General features: G+C 53.4%; 1 protein-coding gene across 1 annotated transcript in view; it reads left to right on the top strand.

Moving 5' to 3' along the window:
* The window catches only part of GCN1 (GCN1 activator of EIF2AK4), a 54106-nt gene extending 32017 nt beyond the window's left edge, over positions 1–22089 (top strand). The window contains exons 34-58 of the mRNA XM_055405593.2: positions 997–1243; positions 1691–1812; positions 2113–2227; positions 2928–3107; positions 5499–5719; positions 6890–6958; positions 7143–7281; positions 7370–7566; positions 7744–7886; positions 9195–9312; positions 9426–9641; positions 10646–10810; positions 12415–12576; positions 12808–12900; positions 13100–13243; positions 13335–13604; positions 13817–13930; positions 14365–14595; positions 16159–16352; positions 16472–16586; positions 18373–18469; positions 18794–18942; positions 19358–19465; positions 20632–20850; positions 21376–22089. Of these exons, the coding sequence (XP_055261568.1) occupies positions 997–1243; positions 1691–1812; positions 2113–2227; positions 2928–3107; positions 5499–5719; positions 6890–6958; positions 7143–7281; positions 7370–7566; positions 7744–7886; positions 9195–9312; positions 9426–9641; positions 10646–10810; positions 12415–12576; positions 12808–12900; positions 13100–13243; positions 13335–13604; positions 13817–13930; positions 14365–14595; positions 16159–16352; positions 16472–16586; positions 18373–18469; positions 18794–18942; positions 19358–19465; positions 20632–20850; positions 21376–21501 (3954 nt within the window). The 3' untranslated portion in view covers positions 21502–22089. The remainder of the gene's footprint in view (positions 1–996; positions 1244–1690; positions 1813–2112; positions 2228–2927; positions 3108–5498; positions 5720–6889; positions 6959–7142; positions 7282–7369; positions 7567–7743; positions 7887–9194; positions 9313–9425; positions 9642–10645; positions 10811–12414; positions 12577–12807; positions 12901–13099; positions 13244–13334; positions 13605–13816; positions 13931–14364; positions 14596–16158; positions 16353–16471; positions 16587–18372; positions 18470–18793; positions 18943–19357; positions 19466–20631; positions 20851–21375) is intronic.
* Positions 22090–27287: the final 5198 nt, after the last annotated feature.

The following is a 27287-nucleotide window of genomic DNA, read 5'->3' as shown; positions in this document are numbered from 1 at the left end:
AAACCAGACGGCTGTGTTCTCTGCCCTTCTTTCAGGGGATTGCCTAGTTTATTTACAGTTAGGAATGCCCTAGTGGAGAGTCAGTTTGTTACTACATTCTCGATCTCTTGAATATATGCATTTTTTTCTAATCATTTTTTAATACTTATTTTTTGCACTTAGTATAAATTTGGCTCTGGTGATACAAAGATTAGGGGGGAAAAATCGTCCTTGGTTTGTGAGGCTTTTCCTGACATTCTCTCTGTGTGTGTTGTATGTTTTGGGGGCCTTTTAATGCAGCTTTCAGGCCACAGGGCAAAGGATTTTTTTTTCTCTTTCTTGAAGAATACATTACATGTATCTTTTGTGACTTGTATTTTGGTCACTTCATTTTGAGCCATCCAGAGTGTCCTCCTGAAAGGCACAGTTGAAAACCATAGGTTTACAGAATTGTGGTAGAATAAGCGGACACGACTGAAGTGACATAGCAACAGCAAGCTGTCAGAGCACTCGGCCTCCAAAGCATCTTGCCCAAGAGCCCTAGCCACGGGCTGCCTCTTGGGCCTGGTTGGGCATCCTGAACTGTGTCAGGATTATTGACAGCATCTTCTGGAACCACTCGATTTGGGCCTGGTCCCCTAAGTCCCAGCCCTGTTTCCCTGTGATTCTAACAAATTTGAGAACTGAGAGACTCAGGCTGTTTCTAAGAAGACACAGTAGCCCGCTTCTCTCGGCATCTTTCTTTGTGAGTAAGTTTTACCTTTCTGAGCCTTCACCCCACCTGCCCAGGCCTTGGTTCTCCCTTCAGACCAGAAACAGCCCCATACAGCTGATGCTTTCGTGGCTTACAGATGTAGCATGCATCCTGTGGGCACGCACTTCAGACGTGATCATGGCCTTTCTGATGCTCCTTGTGGGCTGATGGGCAGTGGCGGAGACCAGCCTGGGGGACCACATCGGCTGCCGGGCACCGGCCGTGGTTGAGCCTTGGCACTGACAGGCAGGCCCCTCTCCCAGGTCCAGGAGTCTGTGGCCAGCTGCCTGCCGCCCCTTGTCCCCGCCATCAAGGAAGATGCGGGGGGTATGATCCAGAGGCTGATGCAGCAGCTGCTGGAGTCAGACAAGTACGCCGAGCGCAAAGGGGCTGCGTATGGGCTGGCGGGCCTGGTGAAGGGCCTGGGCATCCTGTCGCTGAAGCAGCAGGAGATGATGGCCACACTGACTGATGCCATCCAGGACAAAAAGAACTTCCGCCGCCGGGAGGGTGAGTAGCTCCAGGCTTGGCGCTGCCCAGCGTGGGTGATCAGCGCCCCCTTCCCACCCTGGCTGCCTGAGAATGGAACCTGACATTTCCTCCCCTGCCGAAGGCTGGCAGCGGGGTACGTGCTGCTGTGAGTTGGTGGCTGGCTGTGAACTGTTCCATCCCAGCCATGCCAGTGCGGCCTGGGCATTCTTGTTTCTGACTCTGCATCTCCTTCAGCCGAGGGAGACGGTGCCTTTCTTACTGGTGGTGCTTCCCGTTCTTGCCTCCTTTCTGCTCGGGGTGGGCAGAGGGCGCTGCTCCCTCCTGACCAACCGCTGTAGCCCCCCAGCTGCCCTGAGCATTTCCAGAGGGTGAGGAGGGGGCGAGGAGCTTGTCCTGTGGCTGCCTCATCCCCAGAGGATGACCTGATCCCAGCCTCACTGCCCCACCTTGCCCTGCCCCCCCCAGGAGCCCTCTTTGCCTTCGAGATGCTCTGCACCATGCTGGGGAAGCTCTTTGAGCCGTATGTGGTCCACGTGCTGCCCCATCTGCTGCTGTGCTTTGGGGACGGGAACCAGTACGTGCGGGAGGTAAGTCCTGAGGCTGTGCGGGGCGGGGTGTTGGGGGGCCTGCCCTGCGGAAGCCCCTTTGCCCACCACTTGGGTGCCGGTCACCGGTGCAGACTCCCCTGGTTCCCAGTGCAGCACTGAAGCCTGGCGAGCTGAGAAACCGCTTCCCTCCTGTCAGTTGCCTGTGCGGGCCGGGGCCTGGGGTCTGACATGGTAGACTCCCGGTGAGCGATGATCACCAAGGGGGCACATGGTCCAGCCTTAGGCCTTGACCCTGTTGTGCCCGAGAAAGCCCCTGAACATCTTTTCTCCTCCCTCGAGGCTGCAGATGATTGTGCCAAGGCTGTGATGAGCAACCTGAGTGCTCATGGGGTGAAGCTGGTGCTCCCCTCCTTGCTGGCTGCCCTGGAGGAGGAGTCCTGGAGAACCAAAGCCGGTGAGCCTGCTCCCTGGTGCCCCTGTCTTAGCCTCCTGTTCTGAAGAGCGCCCTCCCAGGGCTGCAGAGCTGCTGCTCTTGTCCTGTGTTTGCCCCCCATCCAGGGGTGAGGTCAGGGCTCTCATCAGGCGGCTCGTTTCTATAATAGTTTGTTCATTTCGTGCAAGAAACAGGCCTCTGACAAGAGCTACAGACCTAAATCAGGAAACCCCAGAGCTCTAAAGTTGGTCTGTGGCTAGGTCTGTGATTCTAAGACCTCTTCCCCCGTTAAGCCCTCTTTTTAAAAATATAATCTTATTTGGAATCCTAATTTGTAAAATGGAGCTACTCTGGTTTGGGGAGGGCCAATCTCGGTCGGGGCTTCCCCCTTGGTCCTTCAGGCTTTGCCCTGCGTCTTGAAAACTCACTCTCTTACTCAGTGGGTGAGTGGACTGAGGACAGAAGCTCAGTGAACTGACCTGGGACACTGCCAACTCTAGGCCGGGTCTGGCCTCTGTCCCCACCACTGCCCAGCCTCTCACCCGGGCTCCCCCTGCTCAGCTGGCCTCAGGCGCGTCTTGCTCGCTTGGCTGGAGCCAGGCCCTGTGCCCTCCCCCTCGGGGAGAAGCAGCCTGCTTCTCCCCTACCCAGTCAGCCAGCCCAGGCGAACTGCCAGCCTGTGGCCCGTGATTTGACACAGGCGTGTGTCTGCTGTCTGCAGGGTCGGTGGAGTTGCTCGGGGCCATGGCCTACTGTGCTCCCAAGCAGCTGTCGTCCTGCCTACCCAACATCGTGCCCAAGCTCACGGAGGTGCTCACTGACTCCCACGTCAAAGTGCAGAAGGCTGGGCAGCAGGCGCTAAGGCAGATCGGCTCTGTCATCAGGAACCCAGAGATCCTGGGTACGTAAGGCCTCTCCTACGAGGGCGCAGGCCCTGCTCCTCCCTGCGCCCCTGGACGCTGCAGGGAGCGTGCACCCGTTCAGCCCAGACTCTGTGAGGACAGTCGCCCTGAGATAACCTTTAAACTCAGGGAGGCCCTTTTCCTATGATAATCCGTGAAAAATAATTTGGTAGTGGTCTGTTCTCCTGTTGGTCTGGAGCAGTCATTGACCACAGAGGTGGGAAAACTGAGTTGTTGGCCCGGAGGCAGCTTGACTAAGGGAGCCTTGAGATCCGCAGAACTAAATGACAGGCTCTGGATCGCAGCAGCAGCACCCCTCAAAGGGGTTAGGTTCCAGGGAACTTGCTATTCACGCTTATCCCAGGAGACCTGTGATGGAGGGAAGGTTAGGGAGCTTACTCTTTAGCATGGGTGTTTCTTGAGTGTTTAGGAAAGACTGATTTCTAGAAATAAACCCCAGCCAGCTATGCTGACTTGCAGCACCATACTTGTCAAATTTTAAGCTTCAACTTAGGGCATTGGTGCCCATTCAGTGCGTTTCAGCCTGAGTATTTCCAGACTTGATTTTAATCAGAAAATGATGGGATTTTACGGGAGGAACAGGTAGATGTGGGTTTTGTTGTCATTCTTTACAATGTCCAATAGCCCTGGGGATTTCTAAGGCCCAGAACAGTCTTATCTCTTTTCAAATGAATGCCTTCCATTTTGGGAATCCAGCCTGGGCCCTTTTACTTTTTTTTAAAATTGCAGTGTAATTTGCAGAAAATTCACTTTTTACAAATGTACAACCTAGTGGTTTTTAGCATTTTCACAAAATTACGTAAGCATCACCACTGTCTAGTTCTGGGCCACTTTCATCACCCCAGAAAGGAACCCCACACCCATTATTAGGCTTCACTCCTCATTTCCCCTTCTCCCTCTAGCCCCTGATGACCACTAGTCTATTTTCTGTCTCTGAGTTTGCATAGCTGGACACGTTATGGAAATAGCATCATACACTATGTGGCCTTTTATATCTAGCTTCTTGTGTTTAGCATTATGTTTTCAAGGTTCATCCACATTGTAGCATCTATCAATATTTCATTCCTATTTATGGCCTAATAATATATCTTATTGTATGACTGTACCATTTTGTGTATCCATACATCAGTTGATGGATGTTTGGCTTGTTTCCACGTTTTGGTTTTTAACATTGCTATGAACATTTGTGTTCAAGGTTTTATTTGATTTTTGTTTTTGTAGATATGATTTCAGGTTTCTTGGTTAGATACCTAGGAATGGAATAACTGGGTCATATGGTAACTGTTTACCTTTTCTAGGGAACTTCTAGACTGTTAACCCGGCGGCTGTACCGTTCTTGACATTCTCAGTAGCTATATATACACACACAGACATGTTCCAATTGCCAGCACTGTTACCGTCTGTCTTTTTGGTTACAGAAATCCTAGTGGGTATGAAGTGGCATCTCACTGTGGTTTTGTTTTGGCCATGCCACACAGCATGTGGGATCTTACTTCCTCAGCCAGGGATCGAACACGTGCCCCCTGCAGTGGAAGCACGGTCTTAACCACTCATTGTGGTTTTGGTTTTCATTTCCCTAATGACTAATGATGTGGAACGTCTTTTTATGTGCTTATTTTTCATTTGCATATCTTCTTTGGAAAACTGTCTATTCATATCCTTTGCCCATTTTTAAGTTGGGCTATTTAAAAAAAATTGGGGGTGGGGATGGGGCACCACTCTGCATGGTTCTTAGTTCCATAACCAGGGATTGAACCCGGGCCCCCGCAGTGCCGAGTTTTGACCACTGGACCACCAGGAAATTCCCTCAAAACTCTTGACTGGAGTGTATCTTGTTAGTGGTGAATTCCCTGGGCTTGTGGGAAAGATGAGCCAGGTACCCCTTTTGGAATTCCTTCTACTGGGCTGATAGTGCTGACTTTGGAGAGCTCATTTTATCTGTGGCTGCTCTGAGCGTTGTGTACCTCACACCCACCACTGGTTCAGGGGCCCTTTGTCGTCTCCAAACGTTTTTTTTTCACAAAGCCACTTTGGGTCGTTGCTGTTTCCAGAATAAGATCCACGTGGCCTTCCCTGGAGGCCTAGCTGGGGCTGCAGCTCAGGGCCACTGAAGCTAGCCGGCAGGCACCCCACCAGCCACAGCTCTGCAGTGCAAGGGGGTGACAGCTGCCGTCCCCACACCACTTCCTCCTGGGGAGCAAGAATAGAATTGCTCTTTGCAGACAGGTTGGCTTCCTCAGCTGGTGACTTGTGGGGCTCTCGGGAGAGGCCCCTGGCCTCCTTTTCTTCCGACCCGTCTAGTGCTGGGGGCTTTGGCAGTTGCCCCACAGACTTGTACCCAGCTGCCTCTCTCTTGTCCGGACACGCAGCCATCGCCCCAGTCCTGCTGGATGCCCTGACAGACCCCTCCCGGAAGACCCAGAAGTGCTTGCAGACCTTGCTGGACACCAAGTTTGTCCACTTCATTGATGCCCCGTCCCTGGCCCTCATCATGCCCATTGTCCAGAGAGCCTTCCAGGACCGTTCCACAGACACACGGAAGATGGCCGCCCAGATCATTGGCAACATGTACTCGCTGACAGACCAGAAGGTATGGGCCTGTGGGGGGCTCATGCAGGACAGACTAATGGATGCTGGCTCAGAGCACATAGTCCCTACTGACAGTAGACACGGGGCAGCTGTGGGCATTTGATCCCTGATGGTATCAGGGCAGAAGTGGACTGTTTGGGGTGGAGGGTGGAAGTCTGAGCTCTCTGCACATCTTGCAGAGCCCAGCCACACAAGTCTTGATTAGCTCCACCCCCAGATGAGGCCTGTCCCTGTGAGCTCCTTTTACCCACTGATGGGGAGGAAAGGTCCAGCCTGGCCTTTGACTTTTCAGGGGTGTTGGGACAGTGGCTGCCACTTTGATTGCTGGCAATGTCTTCTTGTCATAAGCACTGGCTTCTGTGAGCCTCTCAGGAAATTAGCCTAGTTTGGGAGATCTACTCTGTTTATTCACTCCCAGAGGCTGATGTGTGTGCTCTCAATGCCACAGCTCTGATTTGCTTGCTGAGGCTGCAGGCACAGGAGATAAAGTGGAAAGTTAGGTCAATTCTAGGAAATTTGGGAAATTGGAAGTTGGAAAACCAAAACATTTTACCCATAGCCCTCCAAAAGCCTAGACAATTATGTTTTAAAATTATGTTTAAAAATGATATTTCTGAACATGAATGTATGTCCAAGTTATAATGAGTTATTCATAAAACCGAGTTGTAAATAGTTATGTAACATTCCAACAAGTTTATATACCATAACTTACATAATTCTATTGTCGGTCACATAGTGTCCAAGGTTTCTTGCTATTTTAAATGGTACTGCAGTGAACATAAGGTTCTTTCTATATTTAAAACTGTTTCTGAAGGTTGAGTGCTGTATCAAGAGACATAAACCTTTTAAGGTAAAGATCATGCAACTCTGAAAGGAAGGTGCTGAGAGAATCTTGTGGATGCCCAAGGCTGGGCGGCCCTCGGTCCCAGGAGGAGGAAGAGCTCTGAATGGCAGCTGGGGGCTCTCCACCTCCTGAGGAGGGCCTGGGGTCCCTCAGAAGTTTTTCTGAGCAATCACACAGGACCTTCAGGGAACCAGGGGAATGCAGGGGGTTCTTTACCCCTGTGAGCACTCCTAGTCAGCAGAGTGGGGTGGTCAAGATCCACCCAGGAACTGGTCTGGAGAAAGCGGGCCTCAGGCCTCCACTGAGTCGCTCCTTCCGTCTTTGCAGGACTTGGCTCCTTACCTGCCAAGCGTGACGCCTGGTCTGAAAGCCTCTCTCCTGGATCCTGTGCCTGAGGTGAGTCTGAGAGGGAAGGGGACGGGAGCTCATGGTTTTAGCCCCGCCCCAGACAACCGATTGCTAAGAAGCCATAGAAGCAGCATTTACATCTGTCTGGTGAAGGGCAGGAGACCCTGGGGACCTCTCCTCATTCCTGTGTGGTCACATCTCCCCACCTTCCCCTCTCCCGGTTCCCTGATAGGTCCGGACGGTGTCTGCAAAGGCTCTCGGGGCCATGGTCAAGGGCATGGGGGAGTCATGCTTTGAGGACTTGCTGCCATGGCTGATGGAGACACTGACCTACGAGCAGAGCTCTGTGGATCGCTCAGGCGCCGCGCAGGGTGAGGCAGAGCGGGCCCAGGGGCCAGGCCTGGGAGGCACTCTGGGGGCCCTGAGGTCCTGTGGGGTCATTCTGTCCCTTTCCTGCAGGGTTGGCCGAGGTCATGGCCGGCTTGGGGGTGGAGAAGTTGGAGAAGCTGATGCCAGAAATTGTGGCTACAGCCAGCAAAGTGGACATTGCCCCCCACGTCCGAGACGGCTACATCATGATGTTCAACTACCTGCCCATCACCTTCGGGGACAAATTCACTCCTTATGTGGGGCCCATCATCCCCTGTATCCTCAAAGTAGGCACCGGTACCCCCACTGAGGATAGGGCCTAGGGTGGGGGCCAGGACACACGCTCTCTCCTGAGGGGCTTGACCTCTCTGCCAGATGCTGCTGGGTGGCAGGGAGTCCCGTTTCTTCTTGGGTCTGGGTACCTAGGGGGCAGCAGGTCTGGCTGACACCCCCTCTGTGTGCAGGCTCTTGCTGATGAGAACGAGTTTGTGCGTGACACCGCCCTGCGTGCGGGCCAGCGGGTCATCTCCATGTATGCCGAGACGGCCATCGCCCTGCTGCTGCCCCAGCTGGAGCAAGGCCTCTTTGATGACCTCTGGAGAATAAGGTAAGAACTCAGGCCGAAAGACCCATTGGCCACAGCTTTGTGTTTGGGGAACTTACTGAGAAATGAGGACTTCCCAGGTGGTGCTAGTGGTAAAGAACCCACCTGCCAATGCAGGAGATGTAAGAGACATGAATTCGATCCCTGGGTCAGGAAGGTCCCCTGGAGGAGGAAATGGCAGCCCACTCCAGTATTCTTGCCTGGGAAATCCCATGGACAGAGAAGTCTGGTGGGCGATGGTCCATAGGATTGCAGAGTCAGACACAGCTGAAGTGACTTAGCACACACAAAAGCATGCACTGAGAAATGAAAAGCAGAATGCTGCCAAAAGCTCTCAACTTTTCCAGATCCTCGTTTTCCACCATTTGGTAACTCTCCAGTTTCCTACAGCAGGGTCTATAATTCCAATTCTCTTCTAAGATGTTCTTTCTCTTCAGTCCTTCAGTTTGTATCAAAATTTTAAACGTGAATGCTTTCTCACCTGGAGATTCTCCTTCTAGGATTTCATTTCAGGGACATATTTAGTCAAGTGCTTAAAGATGTATTTAGAAGGATGTGTGTTGTGATGCTGCTTATCATTTGAAAACCTGGAGGTAGGTTTGAGAAAGTCAGGTAGCATGTCCACGCCATGAACTTTGACCCAGCCATTACGAAGAGTGGTGTAAGGACCGTATCCGTTGACACAGAACGCTCCTCGACCTTCTGTTGGCGGGTGGGGTGGTGCAGGCCATGGCCGGGTCCTCTGCAGGCCCACTTTGCACACCCTGTGTGTGGGAGGGGTGTCTGTGTACAGGGTGATTCATGTGCACAGGGGTGTCACTGGAGTGTCGGAGTGGTTGCCTGGCTGCCAGCAGTCTGGGCTCTTGTTGACCCTCTCCTTCTATTTGTTTGTATTAATTGAATTTTCAGTTTGAATACAACTGTTTTATAATCATTCATTCAAAGAGAAACAGTTTCTCTTAGGCTTCTTCTTACGTTGCGTCCTGATGATTGGCATTCCTGGATTCCCTGCTCATACTTCCCTCTGTGTTCTCTCTCTCTTTAATAATTTTTATTATGGAAATATTCGTTTCTGCTTTTAAAAATAGCTTGTTCTTTTCCATTATTAAAGTAGTGTTCAGTAGTACAACACTTGGAAGGAACATACATGGGAGACTGTCGAGAAATGACTGTCATTTGTGACCTCTACCGTTCTAAGAGACCCACCACCAGTGTTTGGGGTTCGTTTCCTTTCAGTCTCTTTTTCTGGCCGGTGCTTGGCTGAGACTTCCTCCTGCACCCGTGTGACTCTGTTCTTGGCCTCCTCCTCAGGTTCAGCTCTGTTCAGCTCCTTGGCGATCTCCTGTTCCACATCTCAGGAGTCACTGGGAAGATGACCACAGAAACTGCCTCAGAGGATGACAACTTCGGAACTGCTCAGTCCAACAAGGTGCGCAGCCCCAGTTGACCTTCCTCCCTCTGCTGCCGGTGGGGAGACTCCCCGGCACTCACACCATGGGGGCTTTACCACCTCTCATTCTTGGCTCCCTTCTGCCACTGCAGGCGATTATCACCGCCCTGGGGGTAGATCGGCGGAACCGGGTGTTGGCGGGGCTGTACATGGGCCGCTCGGACACCCAGCTGGTGGTGCGGCAGGCCTCCCTGCACGTCTGGAAGATTGTGGTCTCCAACACCCCCCGCACCTTGCGCGAGATCCTGCCCACCCTCTTTGGGCTGCTGCTGGGTTTCCTGGCCAGCACGTGCGCGGATAAGAGAACAGTAAGTGTCCCGGGCCTGGCTTCTGACCATGTAGCCCTGATGCCTCCTTTCAGAGGCTAGAAAGCTGGGTCTGCAGAGAATGGGAGAGCAGTGTGGTCCACCATCTAGCAGGGGAACTTTTATTTACTTAGTTACTTAAGAAATATTAAGCATCTACCCTGTGCTAAGTGGGGGCCTAGGACCTTGTAGAGAAGAAAAGCAGCCTTGTGGAGCTGCCGTCTGGCAGAGGAAATGGATATTAATCAAACAATTGCACAAACAAGTGGAAAATGCAACTGTGGCAAGTGCTACATGGTGCTGCCAGTGCTCACACCAGGTCAGCCAACTGGGGGCTCAGGGGAGGCTTCTCAGAAGAAATGATGTTTGAAGATGAATGATGAGTGAGCATTAGCAGGTGAGGAGATGATGAAGGACTGTTCGGGACCAAAGGACCAGTGCTTGAGCTACTAGGACTGGACTCACACAAGCCTTGAGGTGGGCAAGGAATTTGCCCAGAACAGGGGTTGAGCGAAGGCCAGGGCAGCTGGAGGAGGGCCCCCAGGGCCAATGATCACTTCTGACAGTTCACTCCCAACCCCCGTCCCCGGCAAACATTGCATAATTGGCTCTGAACAAGGGTTTGCACACGGCCTCAGAGGAGATGGGTCTTTTTCCCTGCAAGTTGTGATTACAGACCCAGCTCTCCTTTCCTAGGCAAGAGCATAAGGGTTGAGTGACTTCCAGACCACAGTTTTCAGCCCTCAACTGGACAACACGTGTTGAGTCTCTTGTTCATCCGTAAGGTGCCGACTCTTTAAGCTGAGTAGGCGTGTGTGATGCAGAGAGAATTTTATTTTATGGTGTTTTGCAAGCACCCTGGGGGCTCTTCACAGGATCGAGTGTTGGGGAAAGTTAAGTCTGACTCAGATAATGTCTGGGAGGTCCTGGGGCCCTTACTCTTGAGTGGCCCACTGGGTGTCCCGGGTGTGCAGGGAGTCTGTCCTAACTTGAGCTCTGCCCGGCAGATCGCAGCCAGGACGCTGGGAGATCTCGTCCGGAAGTTAGGGGAAAAAATCCTGCCGGAGATCATCCCCATTCTGGAGGAAGGCCTGAGATCTCCCAAGAGCGACGAGAGGCAGGGCGTGTGCATCGGGCTGAGCGAGATCATGAAGTCCACCAGTCGGGATGCGGTGAGCATGTCCTCAGGGCCTGCAGTCCTGCCCCCCACCCCCTCAGAGGGCCCAGGGGGGATGGGATGCAGTGAGCATGTCCTCACGGTCTGCAGGCCTGCCCCCCACCCCCCTTAGAGGGCCGGGGGGTGAGGGCTCCTGGAGAAGCTGCTCCATTAATGACACTTCACCCTCAGGGACACGCCAGCCTCACCCTAGAGGGTGCTGTGGGCAGTGATATGCTGATGGGGCCACAGCGCCCTGGGCTTTCTCACCTCTCAGCTTTCCCATCAGTTTACAGGCTAAGACCTCAGCAACTTAGAGGCCTGGGGTGGCTTTTGGAGATTGAGGTGGTCTTTCTCTCAGCATCCTGAGGCAGCTCCAGGTTCATCTTTTTGTGTCAGTGCATCGGTTCAGTTCACGTGTGTGGCGTGCTTAGCCGGGAAGGGATGTGTGTGCATGTGAGAGGTGGAAGGTGGTGGGGAGCAGGAGTTTCGCGGAGTAGATGAGAGCACCGGTGGGTGGAAATGCGTCGTTTCCAGCAGTGAGATTGTTTCCATGTAGCAACAGTTGAGGGGGTTGGAGTCTTGCACTGACCCTACTTTTTCTAATTGAGCTTCCAGACATCCCTGGGGAGTAGGTTGGGCGTAGGCACAGAGCTGTAGACCGGGATGAAAGCGCCAGAGCGATGAGTGGATAGTGGGTTGGAGATGTGAGCACATGGCCAGTTGCTCAGCCTGAGCAGCCTCATCTGATTCTTCTCCTGGTGTGTCAGTGCATCTGTGCCATTTGGGGTTTTTATACTTGCATTTTTCAAAGAACAAAGGTAAATTATGTCATCAAATAGGACTGTGATTAATTAAATAGGTAGTGCCCCAAAGCCTGAGGCCTTGCCCATGGCATGGCCACGTATTCAGTCCTTAGATTCATGGAGGGGCTTTGCTTTGGTGGAATTGGTTACAGAGGGCACAGAGCAGTTGTTGGCCCCACTGTAGACCCAGAGACTTCATAAGGGAGCAGGTATTTGAGTTGCGACTTGAAGAAGGACTTGGAGTTTCCCACGAGGATGAACAAAGGAGCCTGGGGAGTGGAGGCCAGGTCACTTAGGGCCTCACTGTGGGACTTTGGCATTCCTATGAAAGAACAGAGTATCTGGGGAACTTGCCAAAAAAAAAAATCAAGACTGTTAACTGTTAAGTTCATGGCTCAGTTGGTAAAGAATCTGCCTGCAATGCAGGAGACCGTCTGCAAACCAGGAGATACAGGTTCCATCCCTGGGTGGGGAAGACCCCCTGGAGAAGGAAATGGCACCCCACTCCAGTATTCTTGCCTGGAAAATCCCTTGGATAGAGGAGCCTGGCAGATTGCAGTCCAGGGAGTTGCAAGAGTCAGACATGACTTAGCAACAAAACCACCACCACTAGGAGACGGCTCCTCAGGGGCAGATCACAAATCCTGTCTGCTTTCTCGTACTTGTGCATTTCCACAGAAACCAGCTGAGTGAAAAGTCTAGACCCGGCAAGAGTCCAGAAAGCCTGTCTAGGCCAGAGGTCCTCACCGCCCCCAACCCTGCTGACTTCCCCTCCCTCCACCACGTCAGGTTCAGCGCTTTCCTGCTGTTGCAGGTGCTATATTTCTCCGAGTCCCTTGTGCCCACGGCGAGGAAGGCCTTGTGTGACCCGCTGGAGGAGGTCAGAGAGGCAGCGGCCAAGACCTTCGAGCAGCTGCACTCCACCATCGGCCACCAGGCCCTGGAGGACATCCTCCCATTTTTACTGAAGCAGCTGGTGAGTGGCTCCGCCTCACCCCTGCCAGGAGGGGTTTCACCATCTCTGTGGAGGCCACATACCGGGGCTGACTCTGCCAAGGCAGCCAGTGCAGGCCCCAGAGGGAGTGGGTGCACAGGATGGCATCGACTCTCTGGGGGGCCGGGTGGGGGGTGTTGGGGCCGGGGAGGTCCAGGCTGTGGAGGCGAGGAGGAGAGCGGCTCCCAGACATCATCCCATGTCCCTCTGCAGGATGACGAGGAGGTGTCCGAGTTTGCCTTGGACGGTCTGAAGCAGGTGATGGCCATCAAGAGCCGTGTGGTGCTGCCCTACCTTGTGCCCAAGGTAAGTCCCCACACGTGGCGACCCCCTCTGGCCTGGCAGCCACAGCCACGTCACCGTCCCTGGATCTACATGAGGACCAGCTCTGAACCCGGATGCTGGGGGAGGCCAGCGACTCTGCAGTGGGACAGGATCTTCCAGAGCCCAGCTCTGCAGCCGGCACAGGGCAGGTCCCACTGAGCTGATGTTCATCATCCTGCAGCTGACGACCCCACCTGTCAACACCTGGGTGCTGGCTTTCCTTTCATCTGTGGCGGGTGATGCCCTGACGCGTCATCTTGGCGTGATCCTCCCAGCGGTCATGTTAGCCCTGAAGGAGAAGCTGGGGACTCCAGATGAACAGCTGGTGAGGGGCATGGTCACCCCTGTGGACTCTATATGTGTCCTGTCCCATCCTGGAGGTGCATGCTCAGTCAAGGCGTCACTTGTGCTTTTAGGAGATGGCCAACTGTCAGGCCGTGATCCTGTCAGTGGAGGACGACACTGGGCACCGGATCATCATTGAGGACCTGTTGGAAGCCACCCGCAGTCCCGAGGTGGGCATGAGGCAGGCTGCAGCCATCATCCTCAACATCTACTGCTCACGCTCCAAGGCGGACTACACTAGCCACCTGCGGAGCCTGGTCTCAGGCCTGATCCGCCTCTTCAACGACTCCAGCCCCGTGGTTCTGGAGGAGAGCTGGGACGCCCTGAATGCCATCACCAAGGTGAGGGGCTGCTGGACCACCTCTGGTGGAAGATAGTTCCAGGCGTTTCTTAGATGGTGTTGGCCAGCTTCAGCATCTGTCGATGCGTGGCCAGTCTTGCCTGTACACCTGCCCACACCCTTCCTTCCCTCTGCTGTATTATTTTGAAGCCATCTTGAGAGGGCATGACTTGAACCCTGATATCCTCTTTGCTTTTCCCTGGTGTCCCACAGAAACTGGATGCAGGCAACCAGCTGGCCCTCATTGAGGAACTGCACAAGGAAATCCGGTACATAGGAAATGAGAGCAAAGGCGAGCACGTGCCAGGCTTCTGCCTCCCGAAGAAGGTGAGCCAGGGCCCTGGGCAGGGCCCTGTGGGCGTGTGGCCCTCCTCCGCCTTCCGCCAGGCCCCTGGAGCCGCTGGAGCAACTGTGTGTTACTCCACGTAGTGCCCTGGGTGCTGTTGCGCATCTCCATGGACAGCATGTTTCTCCCCACGGTGGCCCCGCGGGGACAGGGTCAGAGTTCAACCACCTCCAGCTTCAGCTGTGGAGGTCACCTCCGGGCAAATGAGTGACAGGTCTGCAGGGACTCTGCTCTCGTCACTATCGAGGAGACTGTTCACCAGCCAGCACCCTTTTAGTCCACAACCCTGGCCACCTGACTCGGTCGCTCATGGAGTTGAAGAAAGGGTGGCCGACAGGAGCTCCTGGCTTCAGGTGGGGGACGCCCGGGCCCAGAACTTTTGCGATTTGACTCTCAGGTGTGGTTCTTTTGTTAGGGGGTAACGTCCATCCTTCCAGTGCTGCGGGAGGGGGTCCTGACTGGCAGCCCGGAACAGAAAGAGGAAGCCGCCAAAGCGTTAGGCTTGGTGATCCGCCTGACCTCAGCGGACGCCCTGCGTCCCTCCGTGGTCAACATCACCGGCCCTCTGATTCGCATCCTGGGGGACCGGTTCAGCTGGAATGTGAAGGCGGCTCTGCTCGAGACGCTCAGCCTCTTGCTGGCCAAGGTGAGGACTGACAGGTTCACTGGGTCCACTCGGGTCTTAGAGCGCAGATCTGTGCACAGGAGACTGGCACACAGTGTGCTGTGCAGGCAGGGTGACAGCTCAGCATGGGAATCGGCAGAGCAGAGGGAGCGAAGACCTTGGACTTGAGACTTACCACACACGGTCAAGTCCAGGTCCACCACTTGGCAGATGTGTGGCCAGAATGACCTCAGAAGATCGTGCCACTTCTGAGTCTGCTCCCTCGCTTGTGTTTTGAGGGTACAACACTGCTTGTCTCTCAGAGGGCTGTGAGATACGGGGCTCAGGTGAAATAACATCTAATGACATGTTCTCACTCAGCACACCAGCGTGTGTGTGTCTGATAACCGCTTTTATTAGAAGTGGTTCAAAGGACAATCCAGGGCCATGTGACTACAATAGAAACCTTGTTCACATACATTTCCCATCTTTATCACTGCCTCATAAAGGGAGATGAAGAGAATCTGAGGAGAGAATGCAAAGGAAGTCCGAGAGCAACTGCAGTAACTTCAGTTTTTGCCCAAAGTGTCAGAAACGAAGCAACACATTAACTGTTTCTGATACTTTACAGGCTAATAATTAAAGCCTTTAGGCTTAGAGGGTTATAAACAGCCAAGATTTATTTTGTTAAAATTCTTTTGGTTTGGAAACAAAAGCTTAAGAGAGTTGTAGCTCTTTTCTTTCTGGAAGGAAAGTGTTGGGGGGACAACTTCCCAGCTGAAAAACGGGACTGTGAGCATCAGCCTCACTGTTGGAAATTGTCTTTTCTTTTCTCTTTTAAGTATCATCTTTACCTTCCATTCTGTGCCGTTCTTTTGTGTGTGTGCATGTTTTAATTCTGTGTCCAAATGAAACCTTTCCCTCCTGGAGTTTATCCCACAGGCTGTGAGCCAGGTGTCACCTGTGGGCAGTTGGCTCTCATTGCAGCGTTGCTGGCTTTATTCTGTGGTCCGTCCCCCAGCAGCCTGCCAGCCCCAACCCCAGTGTCTCTAGACCCTAAATGGCATTGAGCCTCCAAACAGCTTCTTTGATCTTCCCTTTTAGCCTTGAGTAGATCTTTCCTCTGGGACCCCATCTGTAGTTTGTCACAGACATGTGTCTTTTCCTCCATGTGATCAGGACTCAGACTGGATTGTCAGTGCGTGGGCGCACGTATGTACAGGGATGATCTCCCGAGGCCACGTGTTCTGTAGGATTGTGTGCAGTAGGTGGCACCTGGCCTGTTTACCTGCCTTTGCAGAATGTTCTTCCATGGTACTGACAGGTCTGGTGACCCGCTCTATAATGTATTCAGAGCCAGGGGTTTCGAGTCACTTGTCCACGTGGACAGAACTTCCCTAAGCCGAGCTGACGGCTCCCAGCCCTTGGGAAGCTGGAAACAGAAGAGGAGGCTGAGGGGACCCTCTGTGCCGGGCTTCCCTGTCTTGCAGTGCCTCTACTCCTGGCCTGAGTGTAGAGCCGCGCGAGTTTGGGGTGCTCTGTTTTTGTGCCTTGTGGCCCGCATTCCCCCTTAGCCAGACTCTGGGATGGGGGTCTCTCTGACAGGTTGGGATTGCCCTGAAGCCCTTCCTGCCCCAGCTGCAGACCACCTTCACCAAAGCCCTGCAGGACTCTAACCGCGGTGTGCGCCTGAAGGCTGCCGACGCGCTAGGAAAGCTCATTTCCATCCACATCAAGGTGGATCCTCTCTTCACAGAGCTGCTGAACGGCATCCGGGTCATGGAGGACCCGGGCGTCAGGTGAGGTGCTGGCACGGGGAGAGCCGTAGCTGAGGTCATGGGGTGGCCTGGCCCTGCCTGTGCGGTGGGAGCGCGGGTGGAGGAGAGCCGGGTTTGAGTCGGGCGCGTTGGTTCTGCAGGGACACCATGCTGCAGGCCCTGAGGTTTGTGATTCAGGGAGCGGGGGCCAAAGTGGATGTGGTCATCCGGAAAAACATCGTCTCACTCCTGCTGAGCATGCTGGGACATGACGAGGTACCGCCACAGGTGGATGCGGGGCGCGTGGGCTGGGCTGGTTTCCTTTCCCTTGGGCTGGCGTCTCTGCCTCAAGAAGCAGAACTTGGTCAGGAGTGATCATCACTTCCGACATTCGTGTCACTCTGGTTTGCCACACCTCTGGTTATGAGGGAGACAGGTACTTAGTGTTGATATGGATGATGTATCGTATAAATAAGGGAAGCCAAGGTTTCTTAAGTCCCAGGTCTCTCGTTCATTTGTTCTCCAGTCTTAAACAATCGCTTCCCCTGCTCTGCCCCTCATTTCCCCAGTTTTAAAATGAAGAGTTTCGTTTTTTGGTTTGGGAAACATTTGCTGATGTGCAGAGCTTCGCCCAGAGGTGAATGAAGTGTGGGCACAGCCCCCAGGAAACAGTGTCATGTCTGTCCGGGAGGGGGATGCTCAGCACTGCTTGTGAGGGGCAGACCGACCTGGGGCCGTGCCCTAGCATGAGGTAGAGTGGGAACCGGGACTCAGCCCATGACTCCTGGTTCTCTGTCCCAAGGCCCTTCCTGGCCCCGTCTGCAAGCATCTGTGAAGTACCAGTTGGCTGCCTTGCGCTCTGGTGAGCCCCAAAGCGGTTGAGTCTTTGAGAAGGATTTTCTCTTTCCCCTTTGACAGATGTCTTTCTGCCATGTTGGCAGATTGACACTGTGGGGCTGATCTCTGGAGAGAGGCCTCGGGGTTCAGATGGGGCCACACCTCATTTGCCCATGCCTGGGGCCGGTATCCCCTGCAGCTGAGGACCCGGCCTTTTGTGGGCTACAGATGGGAGCCTCTGCCTTCTCTTGGTCACGGTCTGTCAGGGCTTTTATAGGGCCACTCACAGTGCAAGCAAAAGTTAGTATGTAAACCAATTTGCATTTCACCACAATGGAGCTTAAAATAGACCCCTTTGAGAGAGTGGGTGTTGTGTCAGAGCCAGCTTTAGCCTCGCGTGACACCTGGGAGCCCAGAGGCCCAGACTGCCGGCCGGCCACCCTCCTCTCCCTCAGAACTTCTGCTGGATCAGAGGTGGCAATCCAGGGTGCTGGCCTGGCTCGTGCCTCCCCATGGGCCCTTGAGGCCCTGGTTGGTTGGTTGGTTGTTTTGTTTGGGAGAGGCACGCCAAATTGGCACTTTGAATACTATAGCACATTACCCAAAATCCTCTGCACAGCATCCCGTAGTGAGCCAGCAGGAAGAGCGGCCAGGAAGCGCTTATGTACGAGACTTTAGTTTTGACACAGAACCCTCAGCCTTTCTGTATTGCCTTGGGCTGACTAGAGCTTCAGTTTGATTTCCCAGGACAGACCCACACAACGTTGGGGCAGCAGGGAGCCTCTCTGGACACAGGCGGACACATGAGAGGTTTGGGAGTGGGGTGGGTGGGGCGAGGTGGGGGTGGAGTGCCCAGTGGGCCTCCAGCCACCTTCCCTGAGGACGGGGCAGAGCTTGCACCCCTCCCACCTCACAGGCTGTTGGTAGTAACTGAGATAATGAACGGGAAGCATTCAGGCTTGTGAGAAGAAAGGTGCTGTGTCAATACAGTTACTGTTGCTATGCTGATGCTCACCATGTGCACAACGCTGGAGTTTTCTGTAATTAAGTCAAGTGCTGGGTGTGCCATTTTTAACTCAGCGTTGAGTGGCAGCCCTGCTCTGGTGGCGGGAGTGCACGCTCCTGGAGCGGGGACTGGACTTGGCATCCGCCTCCCTCCCACCCTGGAGCCCGCGGAGTCCATGTGTGCTGGCACCCTGGTTCACCACCTTCTCTGCCCTGTCAGGACAACACGCGCATCTCCTCAGCCGGGTGCCTGGGGGAACTGTGCGCCTTTCTGACGGAAGAGGAGCTCAGTGCCGTTCTTCAGCAGTACTTGCTGGGTAGGCCTCTTGTGTGCACTTTTCAGGGCTTCTCTGTCTCCCCTACCCCTCAGAGGGTGTTCTGGCAGCTGGACCCACCCTCTCCTTGGAAATGCCAAAACAGAGTTTCTAGGGGTCTTGCAGCCTGCAGCGTCTCTGCTCCGAGGATGCAGCTGTGGTTGGGAGTGGCCTGTGAGGGATGGCCACTTGGGGCAGGGAGGTCCGTGTGCAGTGAGGACTGGGGTTTCCACCAGGCTCCGAGCTGACATACGAGTCTCAGGTGGAGGAGCTGGGCTTCGCAGGTGGTAGATGGTACAGGTCGACCCCCTGTGTCCTTCCACCCAGCGGACGTGTCTGGCATTGACTGGATGGTTCGGCACGGGCGGAGCTTGGCTCTCTCTGTGGCTGTGAGTGTGGCTCCCGGCAGACTCTGCGTAGGCAAGTATGGCAGTGATGTCCAGGACATGATTCTCAGCAACGCCATGGCGGACAGGGTAAGGCTTTGGGGTGGCCAGACCAGGTGGTCAGAGGCTTAAATTTCACTCTTGGCAGTAACTTCCTGTGCCCTGGGACCAGTGTTTAGTCTCCCTGGGCGCCAGTTTCATCATCTAAACAGTGAGGAGTTTGGGTTGGAGCAGAGGTCCAGAGGTCCCTTCTAGGCCAGAAAGTCTTTGATTCTGTTCCTGGGAACTAGTGTTTCAGGCTTTGTTCACCTGCCCCACAGCCAGGCAGAACCTCTTTGTGAGAGCTGTCAAAGGGTCTTGGAGGTGATGTAGTCGGGGGTGGGGTGGGGACTGGTGGTGGAGAGCCAGGGTCCCTGGAAATGCCTGGGGAAGGGATGGTGCCTGGCCCTGCTGCCCCAAGGAGGGAGCCAGAGGCACCCCGTCTAGCTCTCCGCTCACTTTCCAGATCCCCATCGCCGTGAGCGGGGTCCGGGGCATGGGCTTTCTGATGAAGCACCACATCGAGACCGGAGGAGGACAGTTGCCGGCCAAACTCTCCAGCCTGTTCATTAAGGTGAGCGGGGCAGCCTGGCTCGTGAGACGGACCTGTGACCAAAAGACACCGAAAGTGTGTCCATGTGTTCCAGGCACTCTTGAGGGTGGCCTGCAGGGCTGGGAGGAGGGGGTCTCTGAGCCCTAGGGCTGGGATGCAGAATGGTCTCTGGAAGACTGCCCAACTTTTTTTGTTTTTTTGCCCAGCTTTTTGTCAGAGTCTCCCATAGATCATGACCCCAAATCAAGTTTTCTAGGCACCCCAATTTTGCAAACTTTGGGACAGACCTGGGTTCAAATTTATCTTCGCTTTCCTGCCTCCCTTTAGCAGGCGTGACAGTAATTAGCAGGCATGGCTATTGTGGTGGCTGCAGGACCCACTTGGGAAAGCTGGGAGCCTGGCAGAGGGGCCTCCGGCATCTGTGTGATAAAACACGCTGCTCAAACGTTGGTGTGCACACAAAACCAGAGCCTGCATTTTAAGAAATGTGGCCGAGCCCTAACCCTGCCTTTGTAACCAGCTCCTGGGCAGTGTCAGTGGCCCTGGTGCACTGACCTCCTGAGCAGTGAGGCTCCCACGGCTGCTGTCCCCACCCTGCAGACCCCCAGAGAGGAGGGTGCACAGGGCCCTGATTGGACTGAGCCTGCATCACCCCGCATGCAGCTGTCGTCAGTGTTTATTACTGAGGACCTGCTGTGCGCCCGGCCGGGCTAGACCCTGAAGTGCAGAGGTGAACGGGGCAGACAAGATCTCTGGAGGTGCAGGAACACAAAGGGCCTGTGGGAGGGCCCTCATCTAGATAGGGCTGTCGGGGAGATGCCTGAAGGCTGACATCTGAGCTGAGGCCTGAAGGATGAGAGGGGACCGACCAAGTGAGGATCTGGGGCAAGCACGTCCCAGGCAGTGGGACCTGCCAGTGCAGGGGCGCGAGGCAGGAAGCAGCGTGGGGCGTTTGAGGAAGTTGGAAGCCTGCTTGGGCTGAGAGTGTCGAGCCAAGGAGAGGGTGGTGTGAGATGACGTGGAGGAGGTAGGGTCCAAACACACCCAGCTGCCCTCCCACAGTGGGGACGCCGCAGAGGGAGCAGGGGGTCAGGTCCCCCGACAAGGGCAGCGTCAGGGCAGAGCCTGGGCTGCGACGAGGAGCAGGCTGGATGTGCCTGATGGAAAGCCCGCGCTCCTCTTCACAGTGTCTGCAGAACCCATCCAGTGACATCAGGTTGGTGGCTGAGAAGATGATCTGGTGGGCAAACAAGGACCCACTGCCTGCCCTGGACCCCCAGGCCATCAAGCCCATCCTGAAGGCCCTCCTGGACAACACCAAGGATAAAAACACCGTCGTCAGGGCCTACAGCGACCAGGCGATTGTCAACCTCCTCAGGATGAGGCAGGGAGAGGAAGTGTTTCAGGTGGGAGCCTAGGACTGGCGGGCCTCCCCACGGCTTCTGGGCACTTGTCTTGTGGGCCTTCTGTGTGACAGTGTTTAAGGCTTGTACTCTGTCACCCCATAGGCATGAGTGTTAGTGGGCAGATAGTCATCTGGTGACTGGTCTGGTGCCTAAAAACACATCCCTCTATTCCTGAGGTGTTGAGATTTCAGCAGCAGGGTTCCTCCTTCAAGTAAATCTCAGGTGGCTCCCAAACCTGTAACAGACCCCCCAGGGCTGCCTGTTGAGGCCCAGAGTCCTGTCCCTCAGCCCCCTGCCTGCTGAGCCACCTTGAAAGCGCTGAACGCTCCAGGCCCCACTTTGTCATCGGATCAGGGCATAAGGCCTGCATGTCTTGGCTGTCCCTGGATCTGCCCGATTCCCTTACTTTGCCAGGGTTCCCTTCAGCAGTTCTAGTTCGGGGTTTGTGTTCAGTGTTGTCTTTGATTGGAGAAATCTGAAGCCATATTTTCTGATTTTGTCTTCTCGTTTCCTTCCTCCCCCCAGTCCCTCTGCAAGATCCTGGATGTGGCCAGCTTGGAAGTGCTGAATGAATGCAACCGGAGGTCTTTGAAGAAGCTGGCCGGCCAGGCTGACTCCACGGAGCAGGTGGATGACACCATCCTGACCTGACAGACCCAGATCCGTCCGCTGGGCTCCGCATCGGCATTTCGCCTCCACCGCTTTGTTCACTGTTTTCATTTTTGAAAATACATTTGTTCTGATGGGGAGCTTAGGAGATGGCGTTCCCAGAAAGTATTTTAATATATCAACAGACCACAGCCAAAGCCTTAAGTCAAACCTATACACAACTGAAAATTGCCTCCTCTGTCTCTCACGCTTTTCTTTGGAGAAGAGAAGAAAAAGCACACATGTGAGCCTCGCCCAGCGGTCACCAGGAGCTGCTTGTCCACTCTGCGTGGCTGGGTCCAGAACATGAGGTTCAGACGTCTGCCTCCCGGTCTCTTGTGCCAGAGCTCTGGCTCTAGGGCCAGTGCTTCCAACCTCTGCCTAGATCCTGAGGGGGCACAGAACCATGGAGGCCTGCCCATGCAGTGTCTCAGCGTGGCTTTTCAGCATTGTGCAGCTCACCTGGATCTGACCCATCAGGTGACGGGGACAAAACTCTCACAGCCCTAGTAGTTTGCAAGTTGGGGGAGGGGAGTAGGTTTAAACGCAGGTAGTTTGAAGGAGGGATGTTGAATAAAGGCTTTGATTTGATCTTGATAAGCAGATTTTTAAAAATGTCCAAACATCCACTAAACATGAAGCTTCGTGCATCAGGAGCAAGGCAAGGCCTCACGCAGCTGTCCCCGTGAGCTCAGGCAACTCTGATTTCTGGGCGTCTCTCCTGCTCTCCGAAGTCCCATAGATACCTGCAGCCATGTCTGTTCTGAGATCGGATCTCAAGAGGGCTGCAGTCAGACCTGAGATCTCACTGGTGGAGATCCCAGGGCTTGAATCAGCCGCCTCCCTGTTCTGTCCTGACTCAGGAAGGTAGGCAGCTTCTGAGAGTCGAGTTTTACAGAGAAAGTCTTTCCTTCTGTGGAATAAGAACAAACCACATTCCTGTAATCAGAATTGCGAGAGGAAACCAAAGTCGCAGTTGAGCATCTGCCGCCTTTATGAATGACTTCCTTCCTCCTGGTTCTTAGAAGGCTCGTGATCCAGGCGTCCTGTTTGATGGAGCCCGCCCCTCCGGGCCCCAGTGACGCAAGTGTTCCTGGGCTGTTTTCCCTGGTCACAATACGGAACAAAACTTGTACCAAAATTTCTGGTATGAGCTGTAAAAGGAAGAAAAAAATGAAACATGGTGGGAGCGAGCTCACATTATAAAAGGCCTGAAGTACTATACCAAAAACAAACAAAAGCGAGGCTTTGCTCATTAATAACACAGCAGAGGTATAAAGTAGCCTTGTGACTCAGCACTTCTGATGAATAAGACAAGGTGACCTCTGAGGTGCTTGCTGTCTGTGCCTGAGCCTTGTGTGTCATAGGACTTCCTATTTTCTTGCAGCAGATGTGGTCTCCACTGGCTCATTGGAACTGGAGAGTCCCAGGGCTGCAAGGGACCTTGAGAGGGCAGCTAAGCCAGTCCCCACAGCCAAAGCAGCCAGTGGTTACAGCTTTGGTAGCCATGGTAACTGTCCTCTGCTCCTGGGATTCGGATGATCACCGGTAGGCTCCCAGCTGCCTGGGGCACATGTCCAGCAAGCTAGTTGCAGCTGCAGTCACCTCTGTTGGTCGGCCCTGGGGACACAGGTGAAATTCTCATGAGAGGGGTTGTGGGCTGGGAAGCCTCTTTTAAGCCCCCAAGGTAAGTGTTCAGTGCTTCCTCCAGGATCTTGGAGCAGGCACTTGTGTCTACCTCTGGTGTGCTGTCCCGTCTGAAATTGGGAGGAGAGCCTGATATACTTACCGCTGGAGGACTCTCAGTAAGCAAAGTCCAAACTTGCCTGGTGGCTTAGACAGAAAAGAATCTGCTTGTAATGCAGGCGACCCGGGTTCAGTCCCTGGGTCGGGAAGATCCCCTGGAGAAGGGTATGGCTACCTACTCCAGTATTCTTGCCTGGAGAATCCCATGGACAGAGGAGCCTGGCGGGCTGCAGTCCATGGGGTCGCAAAGTCAGACATGGCTGAGCAACTAACACACTGACATTTTCAAAGGAGAAACACCAGGTTCCCATTCAGAGACTGGAGGACAATGAGATCTCTCTATTCAGGATCGATGGACGGATGAAGGCTGATTCACAGACGGAGATGACTCAGAGTCCTGGAGTGCCCTGACCTGCATCCCCTGAGTCTGGAAGTGGGCTGTGAGGGGCTGTCACAGCCATGCCAGTGGAGCAGGTGAAGGGGACCCCGCCAGCCCATAATTACTGCGGTCCTGGAAACAGCTGCCCAGACGAATCACCCTAGAGGAGAAGGAGCTTGGCAGCAGAGAACGGAGCTATCTGCCCTGGTGGTTGGTAGGGCTGTTTAGTCTCAGAGGAGTCACCCCCAGTTTTCTCATCTGCAAAATGAGGAATATGGAATGGAAGCTCTCCATATGTCTTAAAGTTATCCTTTAGGGGTTAATAGTAATTATAACAGGTAACATTTGGCTTTTTTTTCTCCCCACCTAACACACCCTGTGGAGTAGGTTCTCTAGTTAAGACTTTTTCCTGAGGAGGAAATTGAGGCACAGGATAGTCATAAGTGGAGGTCTGTCCCCAGAGCCACTCGTGTCCTTGCCTGTCTCTTCCTTCTGCTGCTCTGGCTAGCTGGGCACAAGCCTTGTCTTGTGCCCCCCTATAGACTGGTTCCTGCAGGCCTCTCTCCTGCAGTGCGTGAGGGGAAGTTCTGAGGCGGCGACAGGCGACTGGCCAGGGGCCTGAGCCACCCCAGGCCTTCCCCTGTGGCTCTGCAGGCTGATCCATACCTCACCCTGCGCATAGGATACTTCCTGTTAGAAAAGATACTTCTCTGAGACTTTTGTGAGAGAGGGGACCCCTATCTTTGTCTGCTATGTGTTAGAAGGGCAGTGACAAGATGGTGTGCCTTTAGCTAATCTGGAGAAAACTAAATTGAGCGTTCTTAACCCTTTAATTCTGGGAGCCTCTGGAATCTTGGCGTTGAGACTTTTAAAATGTGGGGGATGTGACGTGGTTCACGTCCCTTGTTCCCTTCATCCCACTGCCTAGATGCTGGAGGGCTTGGGAGGGGGCAGGGGACCTGCAGAGTCAACACTATTTTATTGGCAGGAATTTGGGGACATGATTTTACTGAGAGTGGATGTCAAAACAAGACAGGCGGTTGGGGACGTTTTTCTTCTAACTAGGGTCCTGTGTGTGGACCGGTCTTTAACTGCTCCAAGCCTTTCTAAATAGGAGCAATAGGAAAAAAAGGAACCAGCCTAACTTAAAGATCTAGGTTCTAAAATATTTTTAAGGAAACACAGCTGTTTCTTTAAAATCCTCATACAGAGCACCCTGGTGGAACTGCATGGACTTGGAAGTCAGGTTTAAACCTTAACTTGACTGCTTCATGTTAAGCCAGAGCATGTCCCTTAACCTGAGAACGTGTCCTCGCCTGGACAGTGACAGTCCAGCCCCCCAGGCTGTCCGGAGTGGGTGAGGGAACGCCCTCCGTATGTGGCCGGGCCCGCAGGAGGTGCTGCATGTGTGGATGGTGTGAGTAAAGTGAGGTGTGTGGACAGAAAGAGACTGAACTGTGGGCACCTAGCTCTGCTAGTGCTCTGATCTGGGGGGCAACCGTGGACCCAGAATTTGCAGATGTTAATTTTTTGAGCCCAAGTTTTGAAAAGCCATCATAAGAGTCGGATCTTTCTGGCGGATTGATTACTGTGTTTGAATGTAGTCTCTTAAACACTGAAAGAGAGGCACGTGAGCACATGGACGGGTCTTCACTGTGCTTGGGCAGGACAGCAGTCCTGTCATCACTGAAGCAGGAGAGGCTGGGAGCCAGCCCATTTTATGAGGAGAAATGCTGGACTGGATGAGTTACAGGCTGGAATCAAGACAGGAGGGAGAAACATCAACAACCTCAGATGTGCAGATGATACCACTCTAATGGCAGAAAGCAAAGAGGAACTAAAGTTTTTTGATGAGAGTGAAGGAAGAGAGTGAAAGAGCCAGCTTAAAACTCAATATTAACTAAGATCATGGCATCTGGCCCCATTACTTGATGGCAAATAGAAGGGGAAAGGTGGAAGTAGCAACAGATTTCCTCTCCTTGGGCTCTAAAATCACTGCAGATGGTGACTGCAGCCATGAAGTCAAGAAACGAGTGCGTCTTGGCAGGAAAGCTATGACCTGGACAGTGTGTTGAAAAGCAGAGACATTACTCTGCCAACAAAGGTCCATATAGTCAGGGCTGTGGTCTTCCCAATGGTCACATATGGTTGTGAGAGCTGGACCATAAAGAGGGCAGAGCACCAAAGAATTGATGCCTTCGAACTGTGGTGCTAGAGAAGACTCCTAAAAGTCCCTTGGACAGCAAGGAGATCAGTTAATCTTAAGGGAAATCAACTCTTGAATACTCATTGGAAGGACTGATGCTGAAGCTGAAGCTCCAGTATTTTGGTCATCTGATGCGCACAGACAACTCATTGGCAAAGTCCCTGATGCTGGGAAAGATCGAGGGCAGAAGAGGCGTCAGAGAATGAGATGGTTGGATAGCATCACCAATGCAATGAACATGAACTTGAGCAAACTTTGGGAGACGGTGAGGGACAGGGAGGCCTGGCGTGCTGCCATCCATAGAGCTGCAGAGTCAGACACAACTGGGTGACTAAACAACACAGAACTGAGGCGGGGAAGGAAGGGAGCGTCTCCAAGGTCACGTGGCCAGCTGGCTGCAGAACTGGAAGAGCAAACCCACATTTCTTGATACTGTAGTCACCAAGCCCCAGGGCCAGACTATAAAAATACTTTTGGAAGGCGAATTTAACAAACGAGTCAAGTTCTTGGCCTGTGGTTCTGTGGAGTGACTGGGTTTCACTTTTTAGAAGAGGTGGAGTGTTGTTTCACTGGGCGGTTCTGAGCTGCTAGGAGGGTTCCCTGCAGGCTGCCCCGGTGGAAGGAAGGTGTTGATACTAACAAAGCTTAGGAAACTGGAAAAACTAGTCCAAAGATTATCAGCTCTGTGGGATTTCTGGGTGAGATTCCTGAGCGTGTCTGCATGGAAACACCAGTTCATTTTGATGCTTCTCTGAGAGTTGGTTGAGATGGCAGCTGGGTCACAGACTACCATTTAGACACTCATAAAGAAGGGAAGTGGGACGCTTGGGGTACTGCAGTATGTAACACAGTGTTTCTCAAATATTTCAGCCCCAAGACTCCTTTACACTGTGAAAAATGGTGGCGGATCCCAAAGAACTCTTGATTATATGCAACTTGCCTACTGATACTTAACCATCTTAGCAAAATAGGTCAACTTTAGAAGCTCCATTAATTCACCTCTAATAAATCTGTTACACGTTAGCATAGATAACCATATAACAAGTGTGAAGTCTGAGGAGAGCAGCACTGCTTTGCATTTTTGCATGCCTCTGCATTTCTGGATTCTCACATCTGCTTTGGTATTCGGTCGACTGTGATGTCCCATGTTGTGCAGCCCTGGGAGACTCCACCATGCACTCTTAAGGAACTGAGTGGAAAAGGCAAAAGACATCTCAGTTTTGTGAAAATGTTTCAGCTTCACAAGTCCTTTGAGTCTCACAGGGAGCCTTGGTGTCTCTAGACCGCAGTTAGAAAATTCTGATCGAAATCTTGAAGATGGGAGGAAAATCCTACTTATAATGGGAGGGGGCCTGACCCTGAGTTACAATGAAAGACCCCAAATTTGGCCCACACCTCACAGCAAACTCGAGAAAGTTCAATCAGGTTATTTCTGAGGCTCCTACTGTAAATTCTAGG

The sequence above is a fragment of the Moschus berezovskii genome, chromosome 19 (assembly GCF_049115385.1).
Source record: "Moschus berezovskii isolate FMDL1 chromosome 19, NW_MosBer_1.0, whole genome shotgun sequence".
NCBI lineage: Eukaryota > Metazoa > Chordata > Mammalia > Artiodactyla > Moschidae > Moschus > Moschus berezovskii.
The sequence above is the reverse complement of the archived record's forward strand: the minus strand, read 5'-3'. Positions and strand labels throughout refer to the sequence as shown.